Source organism: Myotis nattereri (genome assembly GCF_964212035.1).
Source record: "Myotis nattereri genome assembly, chromosome: 2".
Classification (NCBI taxonomy): Eukaryota; Metazoa; Chordata; class Mammalia; order Chiroptera; family Vespertilionidae; genus Myotis; species Myotis nattereri.
Genome location: NC_138076.1, coordinates 91,435,536 through 91,461,682, shown reverse-complemented (window position 1 = coordinate 91,461,682; position 26,147 = coordinate 91,435,536). Strand labels below are relative to the sequence as shown.

Below are 26,147 nucleotides of genomic sequence, written 5' to 3'. Positions count from 1 at the left end.
AAGGAAATAAGGCTTCCCAAGGTCACTGCTAAAAAAATTAGCTCATGTTGAAAGTGTACAAGCAATTTGTATTAGAGAACAAGTTCTGGAGATTTAACATGGAGTTGCTGCTCAGTGCATCAGATGTTATGGGTTTCTTTACTCACTAGCTTTACAAGGTCTTAATATACTTTATATGGTTCTTAGGATATTGTAATTAACAAAAGGGAGAAAAATAGTCAAAAGTGACAATTGCTGTTTATCTCAATGAGAATAATTTGTAATAATTTCTAATTTTGTATACCTAAGGGTGTAGGGAGTCTTTGTCAAAAACTACCCAGGTGCAATATTGATGAAAAAGGAACATAAAAAGACAATGCCAAGCAAAGACCTGAAATGCTAACCTTTGGTAACAGGGAACCTGTTCACTTTATAGGTTTTATTTCCCTGTATGATGATGAATGTGATATCTACTGGTATCACTATTTATCACTATGCATCATAGTTGCACATGAAAGAATCCATGCCATGAAGCCTGCTTAATACTGTTTTGATCAATTTTTGAAAAAGAAATTTTTTTAAAATAAAATCCCAAAGTGCTATTGCCTCCTCACTGCATTCTTGACCTTGTTTTGTGATTCTCAAACTTGAATGGGTACCAGAATCACCCGGAGGGTTTGTTAAAACATCAATTGCTGGGCTTCACCCTCCTCCCCGTGCCCCTAGTTTCTGCTTGAGGAGGTCTGGTTGGGTCTGTGAATTTCCATTTTTAACAAATTACCAGTTGGTGCTGATGTTGCTGGTGTGAGGATCCTTATTTCTTAATTGTAAGGTAAGTCATCCTCATAGAGTAAGTCAGGGGATAAACAGTCTTGGAAACTTTCTTTGCATGTGGTCTTTGTCCATCTGTGCTGTAGTAATACACCAGAGTATTCTTTTTTATCTGGGCCAGTGGACAAAGTAATGCAGACTATTAAGACACAAAATCTCTGATTTTGCTTTAAGGATATACTATTATTGTTAATGGCACTGGCTCTCAAAATCAGCTTATACTTAGACTGATGTTAAAGCTAGTTTATATTCTGTACTTGTAAGGATATATCAGCTTAAGCATGCAAAATATAGCCATAGTTGAAAAATCATGTTGTCTCTTAGAGTTTTATAAACTTCATGCGGGTGAAAGGACAGTCCTGTAAAACTGTGTTTGGCATTGAAATGTCAGGGCACTGTCTCTCCATCCAAGAGCAGTGTCCCACCTAGCCTCAGCTTTATCCTCTTGTCTGTCTTCTTTAATCCTTCACTGCCCCCCACCCCCAACCCCAAGGGAAAAAAAAAATGTCATATGAACTCTGTATTATTGTGAAGCTGTCTACTTTCAAATGAAGTATTACATTTATACTTATTTAAAATATTCTTCTAGTCTTTCTCTGATACACAGAATTCTAGGAAGGAGGCTGTTCTGTTAGCCAAAATGAAACACCCCAATATTGTTGCCTTTAAAGAGTCATTTGAAGGTAAATATGAATTCCCCCCAGATATGTGCATGTCTGAATTTGTGCATGACTACCACACTTTCATAAAGAGTCTTATATTTGCTTTAGCTGAAGGACATCTCTATATTGTGATGGAATATTGCGATGGAGGGGACCTAATGCAAAAGATTAAACATCAAAAAGGAAAGTTATTTCCTGAAGATATGGTAAGAGACTGACTTACATAGTTTGCCTCAAGATTTAGAAGCAACTTTTCTCATAACATCTGTGTGAGTTAAAATGAAAGCATTGGTATCTGTGATTATTTGACACACTAGTTAGAAAGGCTTCATTTCTGTTTCTGTGCTTACTGTTGTCAGAATGTAGCTGCCTGAGATGCTTTTAGGAAGTAAAAAAATAAAAGCTTATAAAATATCAAGGAATAAAACTTCCATGTTAGAACATTTTCAAAATTGTATTACTTGTCATATTTTGTAGATATTTAAATTTTTGATTTTTGTTGTATTTAAATTTTAAAGGTGGATGGATTTATTTTGTATTTCTAGGTCATGAAAAAAGTGAAGTCTACATTTCTGTTTCTTGCGAGTACCTATTCTCAGTCTTTTTCCTTCCAAAGTTTAGCATATTTCCTTAAGTCTAGTACTACTGTCTTTTTAATGGAAAATTGCATACTAATATTATTTGAATGAATTGACTAAGGAAACGAAATAAACAGCTTTAGTGGGATTTAATTTGTTTTAGGGTATAACATGTTATAAAACTGTTGGTAAATATTTTTATTTAGAAGTTGTTTTGTTAAAAATAATGGTTCGATAAAAGGAAGTCAACCTTGGCTTCAAATGGTTGAATCTCCATAGCAAAAAGAAAAAAAAAAATTAGTTTGACATTTAATTGTAGGCACCTGGAAATTCTGGCTGCTATTGACTGGGGGTTTATAAGCAGAATACTGACCTCAAAGGATTGTTGATAATATAATTAAATTCTTTAATATTAATATAAACATATTCTGAAAAAGGAATGAAAATCTGATGTAATGATTACACTATAAAATTGTACCATATTCATTTATAAGTGGCGTATGTGTATTTAAGAAATACTTTTAGCCTGGCCAACATGGCTCAGTGGTTGAACCAGGAGATCATGGTTTGATTCCCAGTCAGGGCATATAACCAGGTTGCTGGCTCAATCCCCTGTGTGGGGTGTGCAGGAGGCAGCCAATCAATGGTTCTCTCTCATCACTGATGTTTCTATTTCTTTCTCCCTCTTCCTTCCTCTCTGAAATCAATAAAAAATATATTAAAAAAAACTTTTATTTGGTTGTAATACCAGAAAAATACAGTGGGAGTTTTATTAAAATAAATTGCTATTTGTATAACACATAAAATGATGAAACATGGACTCACAGCTTTTCTGACTTTCTCCAGAAAACACTGAATTTTAGTCAAACTATGTGATTTTTAGTTCTATGTTTACATTATGTAAAACTAAGGCCTAGAGACCATTCTTTGGAATTCTGGGTTAACATGAACCAGTTTTTGCATTCTTGCAGATTTGTGTGCTTTTGTCTTACAGATACTTAATTGGTTTACACAAATGTGCCTTGGAGTAAATCACATTCACAAGAAACATGTGTTACACAGAGATATCAAATCCAAGGTAAGTGGAATACATTTTTGAGACAAAACAAAACAAAACCCAAAAGTATTTCATTTAATTTTTTTTTTCTGTGTTACTCTATTTCCTTTTGGGACATTTTTATTTAGTTTAGAAATCTTTGTCAACCTAGTATTCATACTAGCCAAATTAAGGTACTACCTGAGAAAAAGTTACTAAATCTCATTAGTAGTATCCTATCTAATAAAAGAGTAATATTGCAAATTGACCATCACTCCAACACACAAGATGGCCACCACAAGATGGCTACCAGGGGAGGGCAGTTGGGGGTGATCAGGCCTGCAGGGGAGGGCAGTTGGGGGGAACCAGCCCTGCAGGGGAGGGCAGTTGGAGGCAACCAGGCCTGCAGGGGAGGGCAGTTGGGGGCAATTGGGCTGGCAGGGAAGGGCAGTTAGGAGTGACCAGGCCGGCAGGGGAGGGCAGTTAGGGGTGACCAGGCCGGCAGGGGAGTAGTTAGGGGCAATCGGGCCAGCAGGGGAGCAGTTAGGCATCAATCAGGCTGACAGGGGCGTGGTTAGGGGGTGATCAGGCTGGCAGGCAGAAGCGGTTAGGGGCAATCAGGCAGGAAGGCAGGCGAGCAGTTGGGAGCCAACAGTCCTGGATTGTGAGAAGGATTCCAGATTGGAGAGGGTGCAGGCTGGGCTGAGGGACACACACTACCCCCCGCCCCGTGCACAAATTTCGTGTACTGGGCCTCTAGTCTATATATATTAAAGCCCAAGTGACCAAATAACCAGTTGACTGGTCGCTATGACGTGCACTGAGCACCAGGGGTAGATGCTCACCACAGGAGCTGCCTCCTGGTGGTCAGTGCGCTCCCATTGCCAACCTCCCGTGGCCCCTCCCCCCAGCCAACAAACTCCTGTGGCCCCTGCCCCTGGCTGGCCAACTTCCCACGGCCCCTCCCCTTCAATCCGGCAGGCCCAATGGCCCTGATTGGGGCTACCAATCTCCCATGGTCTGGATCGTCCCTGATTGCTGGCCAGGCCCAGGGGCCCTGATCAAATTCGTGCACCAGGCCTCTAGTATGTTAATAAGTTTCAAGCTCTCTTGGTGACTGCTTTCTAAAGATGGAAGATGACTGAGATCTGGTTGTGCCACTTGGAGTTATGCTGACACAGGTTCCCAGTCGTGTCAATCAGGTCTGCTGAGATAGCCTGGAGCATGGCTGTTGGATTTCTAAGCAGTCAGCCTGAATTCCCAAGCCCGGGGGGAGTGGGGGTAGCAGTCAAGAGGCTATCTGGTCTTTGTGTTCCCCTTGGGTACTCAGGTGTCAGCATTTCTGCCCTTAATCTCCATGGTGAGTAGGCTTTGAAAGACAGCTTCTCTGGAGACCTCTGCCTTAAGTTTGAATGATGGAAGACATAATCTGAGCTCTTCTTTTTTAATGCAGAACATCTTCCTCACCCAAAATGGACAAGTAAAACTGGGAGATTTTGGATCCGCCCATCTTCTCTCCAAGTATGTCTATCTGTTCTATAATAGTAAGAGCAATCAAAGCGTCCATTATTCAGGAATGCCCTGTACTTACTCTTTGCCTTTCTATGTTTTTAGTCCCATGGCATTTGCTTGTACTTATGTGGGAACACCTTATTACGTGCCCCCGGAAATTTGGGAAAACATGCCTTATAACAATAAAAGGTAGGTGATGTACTTATTTGGTGCGAGGGTGACTGTTTGGTGACAGGCATTGTAGCCTACAAATGAAGTTGTTGTTTTTTTAAATATACATAAAATCATAGTTTTCTAACTGCTATAATCAGAGTTGAGAGGAGCTGAATGTAAATACTGAAAGAAAGGCTAGTCATTTCTAGGGACAGTGTGACTTATATCACTGGTTCTTAAACTTTGCTGTTCCGCTTTTAAAAATTGCAAAGTGCAAGTTGCAATCATACCAGTTAAATGAGAATGTCTGGGGTGGGAAGCAGGCCTCAGTAATTTTTCCAGGATCACCAAATGATTCCAATGTGCAGCAAAATTTAGGGACCACTGGATTATGTCATTGAGTTAACATTTACAGGACTAGGTAATGAGCACTTGACTGATAGGTTAATTGATTACAAGAAGATAGAATAAAGACCTTATCATTTAAAACCTAAAACTTTTTCTGAATATAAGTAATATGTGCCCACTGAATGAGTGAGTAGGGGGAGAGTATTAGAAATATGGAGATGTACAAGAAAGGAAATGGCAATTACCCACTTTTTCACAGCTGTTAAAACCATTTTGGAATTTTTTTTCATCCATTTCCCTTCCCACCCCCAAACCTAGTTTATGTTCACTGTATACAATTTGGTATCTTGCTTTTTTCACTTTTTATCATATTTATTTCATCCCATATTTAAACTCTTTATAAATATTTTTAATAGTTATATACATGGCTCTTTCAAAATTTACTTTACATTCCTCTATTGTTTCCAATTTTCTTTTTTTTAAAAGAATAGTTTATTGATTTTTAAAGAGAGAGGAAGGGAGAAGACGGAAATATCAATGTGAGAGCACATCAATCAGTGCCTTCTGCATGCCCCCTACTGGGGATTGAGCCTGCAACTAGGGCTGAACCAGCAGCCTTTCAGTGCACGGCATGACGCCCAACCAACTGAGCCAGGGTGTTTTTTCCAATTTTCAGTGTCATGAATAGTGCTGTGATTAATGTGCCTTTTGTGTATAAACTGTTCTGTGTCACATTCTCAGCATGGATTCCTAGAAGTAGAAACACCTAAAGGCTCTTGTTACCTTCCTTCAAGTTGCTTTCTGAAAAGGGTATGATCATCCATACTAAATAGGTTCCTTAAGAGTAAAATGGACTGAATTGGCGACAAAACAGCTCTAAAGGGAGTTACCAGGACAACTGGGAAATTTTCGGTTTTGAGAATATTATTGAACTCAGGTTAACTTTCTTGGCCGTGAGGGAGAGTGTCCTTGCTCTGAGGAGATACATGCTCATGTGTTTGGGGGTAGAGTGACATCAGCAACTTTTTTTCAAGAGCTTGAGATATAGATGGAGGAGGGAAACAGCCCGCAAACCTGGCAGATGTTCAGGATGGGAAAGGAGGGAGGAGGATGTGGGCCTTTATAACTTCTCTGTAGATTTCAAACTTTACAAAATTGCAATTTGGGGGAAATAGCCGCTAAAAACCATTAGTTAAATAAAAAGAGTATCATCTATAAAAAGTCTGGAGGATGACAACTAGGAGGTGAGAATGGTGAAGAAGAGTGAGTGTATAGGGCAAATTATAGAACTCTTTTCGGTTTGAAGAGCTCTTCTGTGGGAGGATTAACTAGTCCTGCTCTCTTTGTTTTGGAATGTAGAGCTAACAAGGGATTGGGGAGAGTCCCCAGAAGATGTGAATGGTCCCCTAGAGCAGTGGTCGTCAAACTGCGGCTCAGCAAACTGTGGCTCGTGAGCCACATGCGGCTCTTTGGCCCCTTGAGTGTGGCTCTTCCACAAAATACCGGCTCTTCCATAAAATACCGACTTCTGCGCATGGGCCACGACATTTCAATCGCACTGTACGTGCGTGCCCCCATGTGGTATTTTGTGGGAGAGCCACAGTCAAGGGGCCAAAGAGCCCCATGTGGCTTGCGAGCCACGGTTTGCCGACCACAGCCCTAAAGCCATTCAATAGGGCCACAAACTGTGCCGGAGGCAGATTGCTGGCCATCAGGAGGCAAGATCCAAGGCCTGGTGTTGTGCATAGATGGTCTGGTTGTAAGCTGTACGGGATGACTTCTAAAGTCCTCCTTTCAACTATGGTGGTGGGAGTCCACAAAGTTTCTCTCTTTCACCAAATACTGCTGAAATGATACCTGAACCACCCTGATTTGGAGAATCTAGAGGTTGGGGAGCAGAGAGATTATTGTGAGCAACTACACTAAGTATTACATAAACATTACCATATATTTCATTTTAATAGCTAGGAATTATTTGCAATATCTGTTATTATTAAAGGGATTTTTTCATTTTTAATATTGGGAAGTACCTATATTTTTATATGATAGCTCATAACCCACATTGCTTCTTTATGTTTCTAGTGACATCTGGTCCTTGGGATGCATTCTGTATGAACTCTGTACCCTGAAGCATCCGGTAAGTATGGTGGGCAAAATGGAAAGGTGGCCTCTTGTCATATCTGGCCAAGTCATAAGTTATATGCCCAAGTCCAGTGGGCAGTTTGTTTCCCTAGGATGAATTCGTTATGAAAGTTTTCATGTTTCCATTGCTATCATCTTTGCCTTGAGTCACTTTTGTAGCATACACTAGTAGAAGTTTCCATTATTTGGTTTTTGTAGTTCTGTATCTAGCTCCCCTACCTCCCTCCTTCTTTCCCTCTCTCCCTTCTTTCTCTCTCCCTCCCCTCCCTCTTGCCCTCCCTCCCACCCTCCTTTTTTTGCTATTCTTAATTTGTATTTGAGCAAAATATATATAACCTAAAATTTACCATTTTAACTATTTTTAATTGTACAATTCAGTGGCATTAATTACTTCACAATGTTGTGCAACCATCACTACTATCTATTTGCAAAACTTTTCTATCACCCCAAACAGAAACGCTGTACCCATTAAACAGTAGCTTCCCATTGCCTCTCACCTAAGCCTTGGTAACCTCTAATCCACTTCCTCTCTCTATGAATTTGCATATTCTAAATATTACATATAAGTTGAATTATACAAAAATTTTTTCTTTTATGTCTGGCTTACTACATATAGCATGAAGTTTTCAAAGTTCATCCAGCTTGTGTCAGGATTTCATTCCTTTTTATGACTGGACAAGAGGCCCAGTGCACGAGATTTGTGTACTGAGGGATCGGGCCTAAGCCAGCAGGCAGACATCCCTCTCGCAGTATGGGGCTCTTGCAGTCAGGAACCCCTCGCTCCTTGTCACCCCCCTGCAGCGGAGGTGGAAGAGGCTCCCACCATTGCCACTGCTCTCACCAGCCGTGAGCCTAGCTTCTGGCTGAGCAGCGCTCCCCCTGTGGGAGCGCACTGACCCCCCAGGGGGCATCTCCTGCATTGAACGTCTGCCCCCTGGTGGTCAGTGCACATCATAGCAACCAGTTGTTCCATTGTTCGGTCAATTTGCATACTAGGCTTTTATTATATAGGATAATATTCCGTTGTATGTTTACACCATATTTTATTTTATTTTATTTATTTATTTTTTTAAATTTTTTTTTTTATATTTTATTGATTTTTTACAGAGAGGAAGGGAGAGAGATAGAGAGTTAGAAACATCGATGAGAGAGAAACATCGATCAGCTGCCTCCTGCACATCTCCTACTGGGGATATGCCCACAACCCAGGTACATGCCCTTGACCAGAATCGAACCTGGGACCTTTCAGTCCGCAGGCCGACGCTCCATCCACTGAGCCAAACCGGTTTCGGCTACACCATATTTTATTTTTCCATTCACCTATTGATGGACATTTGGGTTCTTTCCACCTTTTGGCTGTTGTGAGTACTGCTGCTATGAACATGAGTGTACAATTATGTATTAGAATCCATATTTCCAATTGTGTTGGGTATATACCTAGCAGTGGAATTGCTGGGTCATATGGAAATTGTAAGTTTAGCTTTTTAAGGAACCACCAAACTGTTTTCCAGAGTGGCAGCACCATTTTTATACTTATCTTTTTGCCCTTAGATTTCATTTATGTGAATTTCTTCTCTAAATGAATTATTATGAGAAAATAGAATATTATACTAGAGGCCTGATGCACAAAATTCATGCAAAGGGCTCAGCCCCCGCTGCTGCAGCGGCTGCCTTGGCCCCTGCCGCTGTGGTGGCTGCCTCCTCTGCCTTGGCCCCCGCCTGCCACAGCGGCTCCCTCGGCCTTCACAGTCCTGGCTTCATCCGGAAGGTCGTTTGGAACAACGTCCAGAAGGACATCCTGTCTAATTAGCATATTACACTTTTATTATTATGGACTGGAGGCCTGGTGCATAGATTCGTGCACCAGTGGGTTCCCTTGGCCTAGCTGTGGGGATTGGGCTGAAACCAGCAGTCTGACATCCCCTGAGGGATGTAGTAGTGCGTGAAGTGGCAGGCAGCAGGAGGAGCCCAAGCCCGGGCCGGGCACCGCGATGCTCCTGCTCATGCTGGCCCTTCTGCGCCTGCCACCACCACTTGGTAGGCTTGCTGCTGCTCTGCTGTGGTCTCTGCGTGCTTGTCCTAAGGCAATACCGGCATGCCCATGACCGAGAAGCGGCCGCCGGCTCATGCCCAGTCAGTCTTGATGCCGGTCCTGATCCTGGTCCCAGTCCGGATGCGAGAGGAGCGCTCAGAGGGAGTGTCCGCAGGAGAGGCTCACGCTGCCGCAGCTGCGCTTGCCAGCTGTGAACCCGGCGTCTGGCACTCGTCAGTCAGCTAAGCAGTGCTCCTGCTGTGGTAGTGCACTGACCACCAGGGGGCAGCTCCTGTGTTCAGCATCTGCCCCCTGATGGTCAGTGCACGTCATAGCTACTGGTCGAACAGTCAGATGGACACTTAGCATATTAGGCTTTTATATATATAGACATTTTTCAAGATATTTTAAGAAATAATTTAAGAAAAAGGTGTTAAATAACTTGCCCTGCTTGCTCAGTAGTTGTTTATTATACAGAGCCTATCCCTATTAGGTCTTAGCTTTGTAAGGAAATAAATTCTGTTCTTTGGGTACAGATTAAAACTTAGCTCTACCAAGCATTTTCAGAGATGTGCTTGAGAGCAAGTAGACTTATGAGTGAATATTTGAGAAAAATCCTTTATCACCACTAGATGAAAGTAACTCAGACTGAAGGCGTGCACTGTTAATGAGAGGTTGTCTTCCTTAAATATAATGCCAGCTGCATAATTAGAACAACTTGGGAAACTTTAAAAAATACTGATGCCTAGGCCACACCAGACTAATTGAATTAAAGTCTCTGAGGATATCCTGGGCATTAGTATTTTTATTTTATTTTAAATTTAATTTATTGGGGTGACATCTATACTAATAAAAGAGTAATATGCTAATTAAACCAGGAGACCTTCTGGATGTCCTTCCAGACAAAGCCGGGGGCTTGCCGGCCTGCAAACTGCCTCCAGGCCCTCACCCAGGCTGCCCTGTCCCCCGGCCTAGGCCACCCCACCCCTAGCAGGGACCCCCACCCCATCAGGGGGCTAGCCAGCCTGCAAACTGCCTCAGGCCCCTCGCACAAGCTTCTTGCTCCCAAGTGGGGACCCCCCCCACCCCGATGGAGGTGTGGATGGCCTGCAACCAGCCCTCAGCTCCTCACCCAGGCCGGCCCCACCCCCGGCGGAGACCCCCACCCCGATGGGGGTTTGGATGGCCTGCAAACGGCCCTCAGCCCTTTGCCCAGGCTGGCCTGCCCCCAGCGGGTGGTGTGGCCAGCCTACAAACAGCCCTCAGCCCCTCACCCAAGCCGGCCTGCCCCCAGCAGAGACCCCCACCCCGATGGGGGTGTGGTCAGCCTGCAAACGGCCATCAGCCCCTTGTCCAGGCCCACCCCGCCCCCAGTGGAGACCCTCACCCCGATGGGGGCTTGGCCAGCCTGCAAACAGCCATCAGCCCCTCGCCCAGGCCGGCCACACCACCCAGCAGGGATCCCCCTACCCCAATGGGGGCGTGGCCAGCCTGCAAATGGCCCTCAGCCCCTCACTCAGGCTGGTCCCACCCCCAACAGAGAGCCCCCCTACCCCGATGGTGGCATGGCCAGCCTGCAAATTGCCCCAGCCCCTCTCCCAGGCTGGCACTGCCCCCAGTGGGGACCCCCACTCCGATGGGGGCATGGCCGGCCTGCAAACTATCCCAGGCCCCTCGCCCAGGCTGGCCCCACCCCCAAGGGTACCCCTATCCTGACCCGAGACCCCCTTCAGGGCAGACCAGCGGCCCCAATCCGTGCACCAGGCCTCTATCTATACTAATAAAAGGGTACTATGCTAATTAGACTGGACGTCCTTCTGGACAAAGCCATGGTGGCAGGGCCAAGGCAGAGGCAGTAAGGGATGATCAGGCTGGCAGGGGAGAGCAGTTAGGGTGATTAGGCCGGCAGGGGAGAGCAGTTAGGGCAGCCGTGGGCAAACTACAGCTCACGGGCCAGATCCGGCCCGTTTGAAATGAATAAAACTAAAAAAAAAAAAAAAGACCGTACCCTTTTATGTAATGATGTTTACTTTGAATTTATATTAGTTCACACAAACACTCCATCCATGCTTTTGTTCTGGCCCTCCGGTCCAGTTTAAGAACCCATTGTGGCCCTCGAGTCAAAAAGTTTGCCCACCCCTGAGTTAGGGGGACGAGGCCAGCAGAGGAGTGCAGTTAGGGGGATCAGGCTGGCAGGGGAGAGCAGTTAGGGGGTCAGGCTGGCAGTCAGGTGAGCGGTTAGGAGCCAGTGGTCCCAGATTGCAAGAGGGATGTCCAACTGCCAGTCTAGGTCCAATCCCGGCAGTTAGACATCCCCAACAGGTCCCGGATTAGAGAGAGTGCAGGCTGGGCTGAGGGACATCCCTCCTCCCGTGCATGAATTTCATGCACCGGGCCCGTAGTCCTATTAATAAAAGCCTACTGTGCTAAGTGTCTGGTTGTCTGGTCGTCCATTCAACTAATGAAAGCATAATATGCTAATGATATGCTAAGGCCACTCAACTGCTTGCTATGACATGCACTGACCACCAGGGGGCAGATGCTCCAACTGGTAGGTTAGCTTGCTACTGTGGTCCAGCCAATCAGGACTGAGCAAGATGGGCCAGACACTCCCTGGAGCCCTCCCACAGTCCTTCCTCAGCTGGCCAACCTCCTGTGTCCCTCCCCTACCCCAGTTGTACATGGGTGGGATCCCTCAGCCTGGCCTGCACCCTCTCTCAATCTGGGACCCTTTAGAGGATGTCGGAGAGCTGGTTTCGACTTGATCCCATAGGCCAGGCCGAGGGACCCCACTGGTGCACAGATTCGTACACCAGGCCTCTAGTTAGTTAATAAAATTATGTAGGTTTCAGGGGTACAGTTCTATAATACATCATCTGTATATTGTATTTTCACTGCCCCAAGTCAAGTCTCCTTCCACCACCATTTATCCCCCCTTTACCTCCTCCTACCTCCCCCTACCCCCTTTCCCTCTTGTAATCAATATACTGTTGTCTATGAGGTTTTCGTTTGTTTTTTGCTTAATCCCTTCACCTTTTTCACCCAGCCCTCCTCTCCCCTCCCCTCTGACAGCTGTCAGTCTGTTCTCTGTATCTATGAGTCTGTTTCTATTTTGTTTGTTAGTTTATTTTGTTCATTAGATTCCACATATGAGTGAAATTATATGGTACTTGTCTTTCTTTGACTGAATTATTTCATTTGGCATAATACTCTCCAGCTCCATCCATGCTGTCACAAAGGGTGAGATTTTCTTTTTTATGGTTGAGTAGTATTCCATTGTGTAAATGTACCACAGCTGTTTTATTCACTCATCTTCTGGTGGGCACTTGGGCTGCTTCCAAATCTTGGCTATCTATACTAATAAAAGGGTAATATGCTAATTAGACTGGGAGACCTTCCAGACATCCTTCCAGACAAAGCCATGGTTGTGGGGCTGAGGCAGAGGCAGTTAGGGGCAATCAGGCCAGGAGGGGAGGGCAATTGGGGGTGATCAGGCTGGTGGGGGGGTGGCAGTTGCGGGCAAGCAGGCTGGCAGGGGGGCACAGTTGGGAGCAAGCAGGCCGGCAGGCAGAATGGTTAGGGTTGATTAGGCAGGCAGGCAGGCAGGTGAGCGGTTAGGAGCCAGCAGTCCTGAATTGTGAGAGGGATGTCCAACTGCCGGTTTAGGGGGATTAGGCCTAAACCGGCAGTCGGCCATCCCCCGAGGGGTCCCAGATTGGAGAGGGAGCAGGCCGGGCTGCGGGACATCTTCCCCTACCCCCACTCCCCCCCCCCTCCCCCGCATGAATTTCATGCACTGGGCCACTAGTTCTAAATAACACTGCAATGAACATAGGGGTTCAGGGATATTAGTATTTTTTAAATGGTGATTCTAGTGTGTGGCTCAAGTGAAGAACCACTATTGTATACAAATAAAATTACTTTTAAAATTCCATTATATTATTTATGATTATATTCTTTATTTCCCTGATTTTACCTTTTTTGTAAACTTTTATATATATGTTCTTAGTTTTTCCTAGCAAGAATAATTATTAAGGACTATAGTGCCCTGAATATTTGGCATACAGTTTGTTCTCTCATCTGCTTTAAGGCAAAAGTAGTTCTCAAGCCTTCACAAAATGCAGACAAACATAGTGAAATAGTTAAGAAGCCTGAGGGGAAAGCAGAGTCAATCTTATTTTTTATTACCTGAATTTTTCCTTTATTACATGTTGATTTTTCCTTTATTCTATCTTCACTTGTATATTTTATTAATAGGGTAATGCACATCCAAGGCAGAACGCAACATGTTCTACATGAGTATCATTAAGGCTGAATCTAATGTTTTCATTGTATAATAATATACTTATTATACAATGAAAACTTTAAAAATGTTTTTCTACTATGGCATTTTATAGCCTACTCTATTGTCAATTTTTTAAATCCTCACCTGAGGATAAGTTTTCATTGATTTTAGGGAGACAGGAAGGGAGAGAGAGAAAAAAACATCAATATGAGAGAGGAACATTGATCAGTTGCTTCCTGTATGTGCCCAGCCCCAGGGATGGAACCCATAAGCTTTTGGTGTATGGGACGATGCTCCAACCAACTGAGCCATCCAGCCCGGGCATATTGTCAAATTTTAAAAGCTACTTTGATGACATGAAAGGTGAAAGAGATTTTGCAGTAGGTGTTTAAAACTGGAAAAGTCATCTAAAGTACATTTTGCCAGGAAGCAGGCCTGGGGATTTCTGGGGAGGAGTAAAGCAAACAAATACAATACTTATATACGCCCTTAGTGTCATTTGACTTTTTAAAAAAGTCATATGTCTGTATTGCTTTGATTTTGAAAAATATATTTAAAATGTATATCTGCAAAAACGTTGATTATAAGTAATCAAGTACCCATGGCTGGTATTGATGGTAAGACTTCTCTAGATGGGGAAGTTCTTTGTTATTTACCATTTAAGTGTATTACTTTCTCCTGAACCGCCGTAAGATTTTGGATAGTATCATAAGAACACCTTCAGGAAGAAAAATGACCAGGCAGCAGATAACATTTATAAAATTAAAATAATTCATATGAATTCACTTCAGCTGGTGTTTTCTAATTTGCATTCTCCTTCCTTGCATCTGCTTTTACAGTTCAATTTTATTTTTAGTTTCAGGCAAATAGTTGGAAAAGTCTTATCCTCAAAGTATGTCAGGGGTCTGTGAGTCCACTGCCATCTCATTATTCCTACGAGCTTCAGCATCTAATCAAGCAGATGTTTAAAAGGAATCCTTCCCATCGCCCCTCAGCTACCACGCTTCTCTCTAGAGGCATTTTAGCTCGGCTTGTCCAGAAGTGCTTAACCCCACAGGTATGCAATGTGTTGAGTTGACTCTGCATAGTTTTCAAATGTTTGTTATATTTAAACACGAATACATGCTTGTAAAAACTCAAATGTAGATGTGCATAAAAAAAATTAAAAGTTAAAACTTCCTTTCCCTCCTCTTCCCCTTCCATAATGCTGGTTCCCAAGGGTAATCACAGGTATAGTTTTGTATATCCTTTCAGATCTTTTTATTTCTTTATCTTTATTTATTTATCTTTAGAGAGAGGAAAAGAAGGAGAGAGAAAGAGATAGAGAGAGAGAGAGAGAGAGAGAGAGAGAGAGAGAGAGAGAGAGAGAGAGAGAGAAACGTCGATTTGTTGTGCTACTTACTTATGCATTCATTGGTTGCTTCCTGCTTGTGCCCTGACTGGAGATCCAAGCTGAAACCTTGGCACCTCAAGATGACACTGTAATCAACTGAGCTACCTGGCCAGGGCCCAAATCTTTTTCTAGACATATATAAGTGTCTGTTTGTCTGTGTGTCTAAATTATATATGTTTTAAACAGCATTTTTACTTTTCAACGTTCAATATTATTTTGGGGAAGAATGCTGATAATTAAATGATATGACAGTGTCTAAAAAAAAGGGTAGTGTATATTTTTAAATTCTCTGCTTTAAATTTTTAGATCATCACAGAATTTGGAGAGCAGGTATTAGAAGAAACCAAAAAATCTAAGCATAGTACACCAAGAAAAAAGGGTAAGAATTTAAGAAAGCTTATTTTTTTGTCAAGTGTTCTTTCTAAATGTAGTGTAACAAAAAAAGAAAAATGAAATCTTCAAGTTATTAGAGATGTTTTTCAGAGATACTCCTCAGATCAAAATTTTCTTTCTGTTACTTAAGACATAATTCTGTACTGAATCTTATATATTTAATTTGCCAGGGATCCAAAAGCTTAGTTTGGAGATTTTAGTGATGTGAAGATTGTTTTCTGTTTTATCATTGGTACCATACTTAGTCTGGTTTGTTTTGGGTAAGGTAGAAAGCTTCTGTGGGATGGATAGCCTAGGAATTTAACTATGAAAATATAATGTTAATCTTATCAGAAATTATATCCCAAAGAACCATCTTGTAAACAAAATTTTAAAAACAAGGGTTTATAGCCTGGCCAGTGTGGCTAAGTGGTTGAGCATCTACCAATGAACCAGGAGGTCACAGTTTGATTCCCAGGTTTGATTCCCCAGTAGGGGGCATGCAGGAGGCAGCCAATCAGTGACTCTCTCATCACTGATGTTTGTTTCTCTCTCCCTCCCCTTCCTCTCTGAAATCAATAACAATATATTTAAAAATCAAAACAAACAAAAAAAAAAGCTGTACAAAAGTTGGAACTGTTTGCATAATAGCTGCTCAAAAATTTCATACATCTATAGTAAATCCTGAGCAGATTTTAAATATAATTTATTGTCCCTTTGAAAGTTGTCATCTCTTAATTTTTTCAAAGCCATTTTTTTCATTTGTCACTAGTAACTCAGATCTTCCTCCTGAAAAGATCCAAAAAAGATAATAGATCTGACCAGAATAAGAGAGAAGAGTTAAGCATCAGATCATCCACTATAAGAACAGGACATGCTGCAAAATCTCCACTATTTGATGCGTGTTATCTTAGTGTTAGATACTGCAAAAGAAAGACTTTGGAAACTATACTGTTTTCTTAAAGTTAAATTTTAAATGTTATTTTTGTAAGGATATAAACCCTTCTAGTGATGTAAACCTTCAGCCTTATAATTCAGCCTTTTCACCATTACTTAAGAGGTAGCCACTTACTTTTGCTTCAGCAGTTTCAGTGTTAATTTTACTTTAGGTACTGTTTTGTAGCTTTTGTTCACATCCCAGGGTAGTAGGAAATTAGTTTTAAAATGCTGGGCTGCCTGGCTGGCATGACTCAGTGGTTGAACATGGACCTATGAACTGGGAAGTCATGGTTCAATTCCTGGTCAGGGCACATGCCTGGGTTGTGAGCTTGATCCCCAATGTGGGGTGTGCAGGAGGCAGCCAGTCAGTGATTCTCTCGCATCATTGATGTTTCTATTTCTCTCTCCCTCTCCCTTCCTCTCTGAAATCAATGAAAATATATTTCACCAAAAAAAATTTAGTAAATTAAAAAAATCCTATCTAATAAAGAGGGAATATGCTAATTGACCCTTATGTCGTCACAAAGATGGCAGTGCCCACAGCCAATAAGGAGGGAATATGCTAATTAACTGCACAGCCCTCTAAGATGGCGGCTCCCACAACCAGAAGATGGCAGCCCCCAGTCCCCTCAGCCCCACTGGGGCGGCAGGTGTGTGGCAAGGCTGGGCCACTCCGCGTGTCTGTCTCTGGAGTCCCCCAGTTCCCTTAGCCCCCCAGCAGCCCAGGGCCGGCCCAAGGTGCAGGCAAGCCTTGGATGACAGCTGCCCAGCCGCCCAGGGCCACCCAAGGCTCAGGTAACCAGGGCCGGCTGAGGCTTGCGCTGCCGGTAGTGGCAGCAGCAGAGGTGTGATGGGGGGTGTTGCTGTCCCCTGATTGCTGGGTCACCTCCCACCCCTGAGGGCTCCCAGACTGTGAGAGGGGGCAGGCCAAGCTGAGTGAATTTTCATGCACTGGGCCTCTAGTAAATAAAATAAAATAAAATAAAATGATGGGCAACAACCACAACAAAAATAGTCAAAGAAAAGTTTCAAGATAGTTTGGTAAAATGTAGTTTTACAATTCCTAAAAAGAGAGAACTAAGCCAGCAGAGAGGTACCACCATGTTGGGGCCATATGTCTAGTGGTATCTCCCATCTATTCTGTAGATAGACTAAAACAGTGAAAGATCTGTGAGGGCATGTCTCATTTCCTCATTGTTGTATCCTCAGTGCCTGTCATTATACAGTAGATGCTCAATATCAAGTCTTTAAAAGGTTGAATGAATGAGGAACATGGACTGCTGGCCTCTGTCAGAGGAAAATCAGGAAGGCACCATCCTTACCAAAGGGATCAGTTGCCAGAGTGCTCTCTCCGGCTGCTGGTCCCTGGTGAAGGACACCTATTCCACCTGCTACCACAGCTGGGGCAAAAGCACAGACTATAGCTAGCTTGGACTGAAGGTGATAATGACCTTCTGAGTATGCAGAGTATCTTACCTCTTCGTGATTAAATGGGTTGGCTTAACTAAATATAGATGTCAACTTTCGGATGTCACCTTTAGGAATAAAACAGCAAAAAGCAGGTGAGATGTATTACTAGATGGCTAAAGCTTGTTAATCACCAATCAGGCTAATGCTTTGGTTGTTTGACTTTAAAAACTTCATTTGTCTCAGGCTTTATGCATATCACATTAGGAGCTAGTAATGTGAGCCTTTATGTGCTTTCTCTTTTTCTTTTTTCTCTTTAAGCAGACTCCAGCAGAATCAAGATCGCTTTGGAAAAAGAAGCAAGCACAGTGGTAAGTGCTTTAAAATTAAATTTATGAAACAACCATTTCCTGGATACCTGGTATCATTAGATACTGTGGAATATTTGGAAGACTGACCTGGTCCCTCCAGTTTAATAATTTGTCATCTTTTGGCATGTGAAGCAATTGGTAGCTATTGTCCTGTACTATTGCCAGCTGAGCCACTTTAAATTACCATTTATTTTGTTTGTTTTTTCATTTTTAATTATTGATGACAAGTGGTTCCAATATGGATGTGAGAGAACTTTGTCTAGCTTAAGTCATGAAAATCTTGTTTTAGCCTGACTTTTGGTTTGTTTTTTATTGTGGCAAAATATATTTATAACATAAAGTTTACTATTTCGGTCACTTTTACAAATACAATTCAGTTGCATTAATTACATTCACAAAATTTAGCAGCACTATCTGTTTTCAATACTTTTTCATTCCAAACAGAAACTCTGTACTTATTAAATAATAACTCCCCATTCCTTCTTTACCCCCATGCCCACCCCAGTCCCTGGGAACCTCTGTTCTACTTTCTGTCTCTCTGACATAATTTGCCTATTCTAGATATTTCATGTAAGTGGAATCGTACAAGATTTGTCCTTTTATGTCTGGCTTCTTTTGCTTAGCATAATATGTATATTTTTAAATAACTGTTGGTACCTTTTAAAAGAAATATGTTTTTATTGATTTCAGAGAGAGAAAGGGAGAGAGAGATAGAAACATCAATGATGAAAGAGAATCATTGATTGGCTGCCTCTTGCATGCCCCTACTTGGGATGGAGCCCGAAACCCAGACATGTGTCCCGTCCAGGAATTGAACTGTCACTTCCTGATTTATAGGTCAACGTTCAACCACTGAGCCACACCGGCTGGGCCATATTTTTTAGGTTCACCCATGTTATAGCATGTGTCAGAATTTTTCTTTTTTATTTAGATCATTATTTTGATATGCACATTTTTCTGTTAAAAACCTTTTAGTACCTCCTTATTATCCCATGAACCAAGGCAACATTTTTCAGCCTGGCATTTAAGGTTCTGTTTGTCTTGTTTAGCCCTAGGCAGCTTTTACAGGAAAGCTGTGGTAAAGTCTTGCATAGCAACAGCCGATTCACTTCCTAGTATTGTCACAGCTCTCTCAGTAAATTGTGTCCTGCTGATAATGTTTTTCTTTCTTCAGCATTTTAATCTTTTTAACTCAAAAAGGAAAAGATGTACTAATAAGAAATTATTCTATTTATGGAATGTGCTAGTAAGTAAACTTATAAATTTTTTTAATGAACCTTAGATTGTAAATAATAACAACATCCCACCATTATGTTGCTACACATGGAATAAATCCTGCCTCTGTACTTTTTTCCCCTCTGCATGGTAATATCTATTCTTTCCAGCTTTATTGAGGCATAATTTGCATGCAATAAAATTTACTTACTTTTTGCATGTAGTTTGATGAATGTTGGTAATTTTATACAGTCATATAACAACCACCACAGTCAAGGTAAAGAAATCCCATGTCCCTAAAAAAGCTTTCTGTGGCCCTTTGTAAATGATCCTGGCTCTCATCCCAGGCAGCCACCACTGTGATTTTAATACCACTTAGAGTAGGTGTTAAGTCGATGTGTTTTCACAAAATGAAAAGGGAGAGAGAGCCATAAAGTAAGTCAAGTAACAGAAAAATTGAGGGAGAAAGAGAGCCCTGGATAGGCCACAAGGTGAGGTGGGCGTGTAGGCAGAGCTGAGTGTTGCTGGGCCAGGAGTGGTGTTAGACGCTGCTGTCTATTGGGCAGTGACTCTCAGTAGAGATGGAAGATGGGAATCCCTGGCAGCTTTTAAAAACCGCTCATCACAACCACCTCCCAAGATTTTGACATCTTTGTCTATGGGAGGGACCTTTGAAATCATACCCCCTAGATGTGTGGGGAGACAAGTTTGGGAACCATTGTATAGAAATAAAATAAGGTGTCAGCTACAGCCTACTGTTTAATTTATTGACTCATTCAACAAATCATTGAGAACCTGTGTGTTGGAGACTGTCAAGGCACTGGATATGTATTTCTTCTCAAAATACATTCAGATTTAAAGACTAGCTAGTGTGTTGCTTCATGAAATCAAGAGCTTAGGTAATTTGGAAAAATACTGAATTAAATGGGAACATTTTGGCCATATGTAGCAACTTTATAAAAATATCTCATTTTGATATTTCCAGCATGAAAAGCCCAATATAGCAAACCATATTAAAATTTTTTTATTACTTATTTCCTCTACAAAGACCTCTCAAACCCTGGCCAGAATGGCTCATTCTGTGCACCAAAAGGTTGCTGGTTTGATTCCTGATCAGGGCATATGCCCAGTTTGTGGGTCTGTCTCTGATTGGGGTGCAGGCAACCAGTCGATGTTTCTCTATCTCTCTAAAAAATAAAAACCATTTTTTAAAAAGGACTTTAAAAAAAGATCTCAAATACCTGTCATTTTATATATCCTCTTTATATTTGTAATGAATGATATTAATAGCTAGTAGTGCCTGACTTAATATACATATATGGATGTATATTATTTTTAATATAATCTGGTGTGTAGGGTTCTATAATTATTAATGTCTTTAATTCATTAATGTTTATTTAAAATTAAAATAGCTGACTTTGTATAGTTGTTTATTTACCTTTTTATAGCAATTCAAGCATTGTTTAATCTGAATTTTTTTTAACTAATCTGAATTTTTAATCTCCTTTAAAGCAAGGGGAAGAACAAGGCCGAAAATGTAGCCACCCTGATTTAGAAAGCACTAATAAAAATTCAGTGGCAAGTGCACCGAGGAGAGTAAACAGAGAAGAGAAAGGTAAGTTATTCACATTCTGATCATTGTGTAAGTGAGGGACTGGGAAATATACTAGTAGAAGGGGGACCAGTTTTTGCACTACTAGGTCATAGGTGTCAAACAAGTGGACACATGCAGATTTTTATTTGCTAATCCAGTAATTTATTTCAAAAGTGTCTTATCCATAAAAAAAGAGAGAATAGTATTTATTAACTAGAGGCCCGGTGCATGAAATTCGTGCACTCGGCGGGAGGGGGAATCCCTCAGCCCAGCCTGTGCCCTCTCAAAGTCCGGGAGCTCCCATGGGGAGTGAGCCTAAGCCAGCAGTCGGACATCCTTAGCGCTGCTGCAGAGGGGGGAGAGGTTCCTGCCACCACCACTGTGCTTGCCAGCCATGAGCCTGGCTTCTGGCTGAGTGGCGCTCCCCCTGTGGGAACGCCCTGACCACCAGGGGCAGCTCCTGCGTTGAGTGTCTGCCCCTGGTGGTCAGTGTGCATCATAGGGAACAGTCATTCCACTGTTTGGTCGATTTGCACATTAGCCTTTTATTATCTATAATAATAAAAGCATAATATGCTAATTAGACTGACATCCTTCCAGACAACCTTCTGGATGAAGCCGGGGATGCAAGGGAAGCCCAGGTCCCGGTGCTGGAGGGAAGCCCGGGTCCCAGGTGCCAGAGGGAAGCTGGTGCCGGCAGCTGGGGGAAGGAAGGCCTACTCTGCATGAATTTTGTGCATCGGGTCTCTAGTATAGGATAAGAGCCTTTAGAAAAACTAATATTTGTTATGCTCTCCACCATAAAAAGCATGGCATTCAGTGTGTATCTAAGTCCTCTCAGGGCTTCATTCTTGTACAGAGTATAATATATAAATATATACATATTATTTTTTTAAATTCACCTTAATGATTTGTTTTGTTTTTTCATCTGGATTTTTTTCATTGCCTTTACTACCTAGATTTGAAGAACATGTTAGATCTGAGTTTGAAAGAAAAAAGAAATATTTCTGTTTATTGTTAGAGAAAGACATGTCTAGAAATAGGTAAATAAATAAAAAGAATATGCTCAGCAGACCTTTTTTACAATTTAAAACCAGATGGTAAATCAGTCCATTATAGGAAAGCTGGTTCACCAAGTCCTCTCAGGCGACAGTGGGAGAAACATGTGTGCACTACAGCGCTTGCAGCTTTGGAAAATGCATCCATACTTGCCTCCAGTTTAACCACAGAGGATGATAGAGGTTAGTAGTCAGATTACTATTATTATGGAACATTTTCTAATAGTTGTTTAATGGGCTAGATATTTTTTAAAGATGTCATTCTGTAAAGGTTATTTGGTGTCATTCGTGACTGAAATAGATTTTAGTAGAAAATAAAATATAATTGATTTTACTTGAAATATGATCTGGAAGATAATGTGCTAAAAATATTTTTTATTTGACCCTAATTTTTACCTTTTCACAACTAGGTGGTTCTGTAATAAAGTACAGTGGAAATAATAGCCGTAAGCAGTGGCTCAAAGAGACTCCTGAAACCTTGTTGAACATCCTTAAGAATGCTGATCTCAACTTGGCATTTCAAACATACACAATATATAGACCAGGTAATTTATGTCTGTTATGTAATCATGGAAACCCTTTGGCATTCTTTTTAATTGTGGTGAGATAGACATTACATAAATTTACCATTTTGACCATTTTTAAGTGTACAGTTAGGGGCATTAAATACATTTACATTGTTGTGCAGCCATCACCACCATCCAGCTCTAGAACTTTTCCCATTTTCCAAAACTGAAACTCTGTGCCCATCCTATATAATAAAGAGGTAATATGCAAATTAACCCACACACCCTCACAAGATGGCTGCCTACGACCAGACTGGCAGGGGGGTTAGTGAGGGACGACCAAACGACTGAACAGCAGGCTGCGTGGGGCAACCAGGCCAGCAGGGGGGTTAGTGAGGGACGACCAAACGACTGAACGGCAGGCTGAGTGGGGTGACCAGGCCAGCAGGGGGGTTAGTGAGGGATGACCAAACGACTGAACGGCAGGCTGAGTGGGGTGACCAGGCCAGCAGGGGGGTTAGTGAGGGACAACCAAACGACTGAACAGCAGGCTGCGTGGGGCAACCAGGCCAGCGGGGGGGAGGGGCAGTTGGGGGTGACCAAGCCGGTAGGGGGGCAGTTGGGGGCGATTAGGCTGGCAGGGGGGCAGTGAGGAGTGACTAAGCTGGTGGGGGGGGCAGTTGGGGGCAACCAGGCCGGCAGGGGGGGCAGTTAGGGGTGACCAGGCTGGCAGGGGGGGCAGTTAGGAGCGACAAAGCCAGCAGGGAGGGGGCAGTTGGGGGTGACCTGATCGGCAGCAGGGGGCAGTTAGGGGCAATCAGGATGGCGGCGGGGAGCAGTTAGGGGCAAGCAGGCAGGCAGGCAGGTGAGCGATTAGGAGCCAGCGGTCCAGGATTGTGAGAGGGATGTCCAACTGTCCTAAACTGGCAGTCAGACATCCCCCAAGGGGTCCCAGAATGGAGAGGGTGCAGGCTGGGCTGAGGGGGACCCCGCCCCTGTGCATGAATTTTGTGCACGAGGCCTCTAGTTAAACAATAACTCCCCATTTTCACCTCCCAGAAATCCTTTTATTTTCAAGTTATGAAATCACATACATAGCATTATAGTTTTAGGTTTTCTTAAATCTTTTCTAGATAGTCTTAAGCTATAATTAAAATTTTTCATAGAACTGTATTATTCCTATTTACTCAGTTGTTTTCTTATTTGTGACTACTTTCTTTTCAAAGTAGCTCATTTTTTCTGTGCAAGTATACTGGTGGCTTTACAGTTCAGACTTCATCACAGTAAAAACTATAATCTGACTACCCAAGGATAACTTTTAATGCTTTAATATAAGTTGTTATATTTGAGGGTTTAATTATATTCTGAATATTTTATTTTGAAGAAAGTAATATTTTTGTTGTTGTTGCTAATCCTCACCAAGGATATTTTTCCATTGATTTTTAGAGAGAGTGGAAGGAAGGGTAGGGAGGGGGGGAGGAGAGAGAGAGAGAGAGAGAGAGAGAGAGAGAGAGAGAGAGAGAGAAACATTGATGTGTAAGAGACACATTGATTGGTTGCCTCTCAACTGGGGCTGGGGACTAAGTCTGCAACTCAGGTACATGGCCTTGACCGGGAATCAAACCCAGTAGGGTGAAAGTAGCATTAAAAAATTTTTTTTATTTATAGATTTGAGAGAGAGAAAGAGAAATATTGATTTGTTGTTCCACTTTATACTTTCATTGGTTGATTCTTGTATGTGCCCTAAATGGGCACATGCTTGAACCTGCAACCTTGGTGTAGTGGGACGATGCTCTACCCAACTGAGCTACCTGGCAAGGGCTAAGAAAATAGTGTTGTTAAAGTTAATATATATACTGATGCTTACTGGGTCTGTTTTATGCCAGAAATCATGCTGGGTAATGGCGAGAGGCACTGCAGAAGAAATATAGAACATGGGATTGTCCTCAACTAGCCAGCAAACTTTTGGAGGCTTTTAGTCCAATATGAGGAAATGAATAAATACTGTTTAAATCCGCATGATTTCTGTTAATATTCCTCTGAAGGTTCAGAAGGGTTCTGCTTGAAAGGTCCCCTGTCTGAAGAAACTGAAGCATCAGACAGTGTTGACGGAGGCTACGATTCTGTCATTTTGGATCCAGAGAGACTCGAACCTAGACTGGATGAGGAGGACACGTACGTTGTGCCGTACCTAGACAGCTTTAGTTGTGGTGTGTGTGTGTGTGTGTGTGTGTGTGTGTGTGTGTAATTAACCTTAATAATGTCAGGTTTAACAGGAGCTGGTTATATTATTTTACACCATAAATGAATATTTATAACTTGATCTTTTATCTGAGGTGGGTAATGCATAACGGTAATTACTAATTCCTGACTGAGCCAAATGTTTAAAATTGTTCAGATTGGATTTATTGTTTTTTAATATATTTTCTATTGAAAATATTATTGAAAGAGTGAAAGAAGTGTTCTTTTGAAAGAACTAACCAATTTTTTTTCTGTGTTCAGTTGCCTTGGAGCTCATTTTTTTAAAAATGTGAATATTGTTATGGTGTTGTTCTGCTTTGAACCCATCAACAAATACTTGCCATACCCCTAACATGGAGGCTTAATATCCATATCATTTTTTTCACAGGGACTTTGAGGAGGAAGACAACAACTTTGATTGGGTGTCAGAACTGAAGCAGCGAGCTGGCTGGCAAGGAGCATCTGGTGACTGATGCCCAAGGAAATGTTCCTTAGTCACATTGAATAGATGTTTAAAGTGAGGAATTAATGTTTCGATATTAGCTAACGGAATGTGTATTTTCCCTTGGAAACAGAATGGGCTAGGGGTGCTGTGGATATTTAAAATTGTTCCTGATTTGTTTAAAAATCTACAATTCTTGTGCGTTTTTTAACGCAAAGGAGAAGGTGTAGAATTATGGTTGTGAGCTTCAGGCTTTGCAGTCAGATAGAACAGAAATTGGATGCTCATTATTTGTGTGATTGTGGGAAATTACTTAACCTCTTTGGGCCCGAATTTCCTTAACTATAGCATGAGGTTAATAATGCCTATCTCATAGGGATGCTGACCATGGAGCATGAGAGCAACCTATAAAGTTATTATTTGCATTGTTATGATTTCTGTTTATTACTATGTAACTCTTTTTACATTTCCTAAAGATTTTAGGAGCTAAATATATTTAATTATAACATAATAATGTGTGCAATTTTTCAATAAGACTCTCTTGGGAGTGATCAATGATCTTTCGTGATCTTTACTACCATCTATCCTTAAATATAGCCCCTCACAGGATACACAAAAGAACCCAGTTCAGATGATCCACCCTGGGAGGAGTGGAAAGGGTTACGTATCTTTTCAGAAGTTGTCAGTCCTGTACAGGAGAAAGGAATAGGGCCAACGGTGAGGAATCAATATGGAAAGTACCAGAAATTAGAATATTGTGGAACTAATGGAAGGAGCAGGATCCCAACATATATGGGTCACCATGACACACTGTGCTGGGTCCTGTCATTAAATCCATGATCAGTTAGCAGGGTAAGGATATATTACTAAAGCCCTGGCTGGGTTGGCTCAGTGGATAGAGCATTAGCCTGTGGACTGAAGGGTCCCGGGTTCGATTCTGGTCAAGGGCACATGCCTGGATTGTGGGCTCGATCCCCAGTTGGTGGCGTGCAGGAGGCAGCCAATCAATGGTTCTCTCTCATCATGGATGTTTCGATCTCTCTCTTTCTCC

General features: G+C 42.1%; 1 protein-coding gene across 1 annotated transcript; it reads left to right on the top strand.

Moving 5' to 3' along the window:
* Window positions 1–1,347: 1,347 nt before the first annotated feature.
* NEK3 (NIMA related kinase 3) lies at window positions 1,348–25,651 on the top strand. Its single transcript, XM_081082817.1, has 15 exons — window positions 1,348–1,493; window positions 1,581–1,678; window positions 3,045–3,128; window positions 4,540–4,607; window positions 4,701–4,787; window positions 7,182–7,236; window positions 14,415–14,615; window positions 15,258–15,330; window positions 17,994–18,040; window positions 19,215–19,286; window positions 20,768–20,870; window positions 21,947–22,090; window positions 22,318–22,452; window positions 24,459–24,588; window positions 25,043–25,651. The coding sequence occupies exons 1-15, from the start codon at window positions 1,451–1,453 to the stop codon at window positions 25,125–25,127; spliced, it is 1,425 nt and encodes a 474-aa protein (XP_080938943.1). The 5' UTR covers window positions 1,348–1,450; the 3' UTR covers window positions 25,128–25,651.
* The last annotated feature ends 496 nt before the right edge of the window (window positions 25,652–26,147 follow it).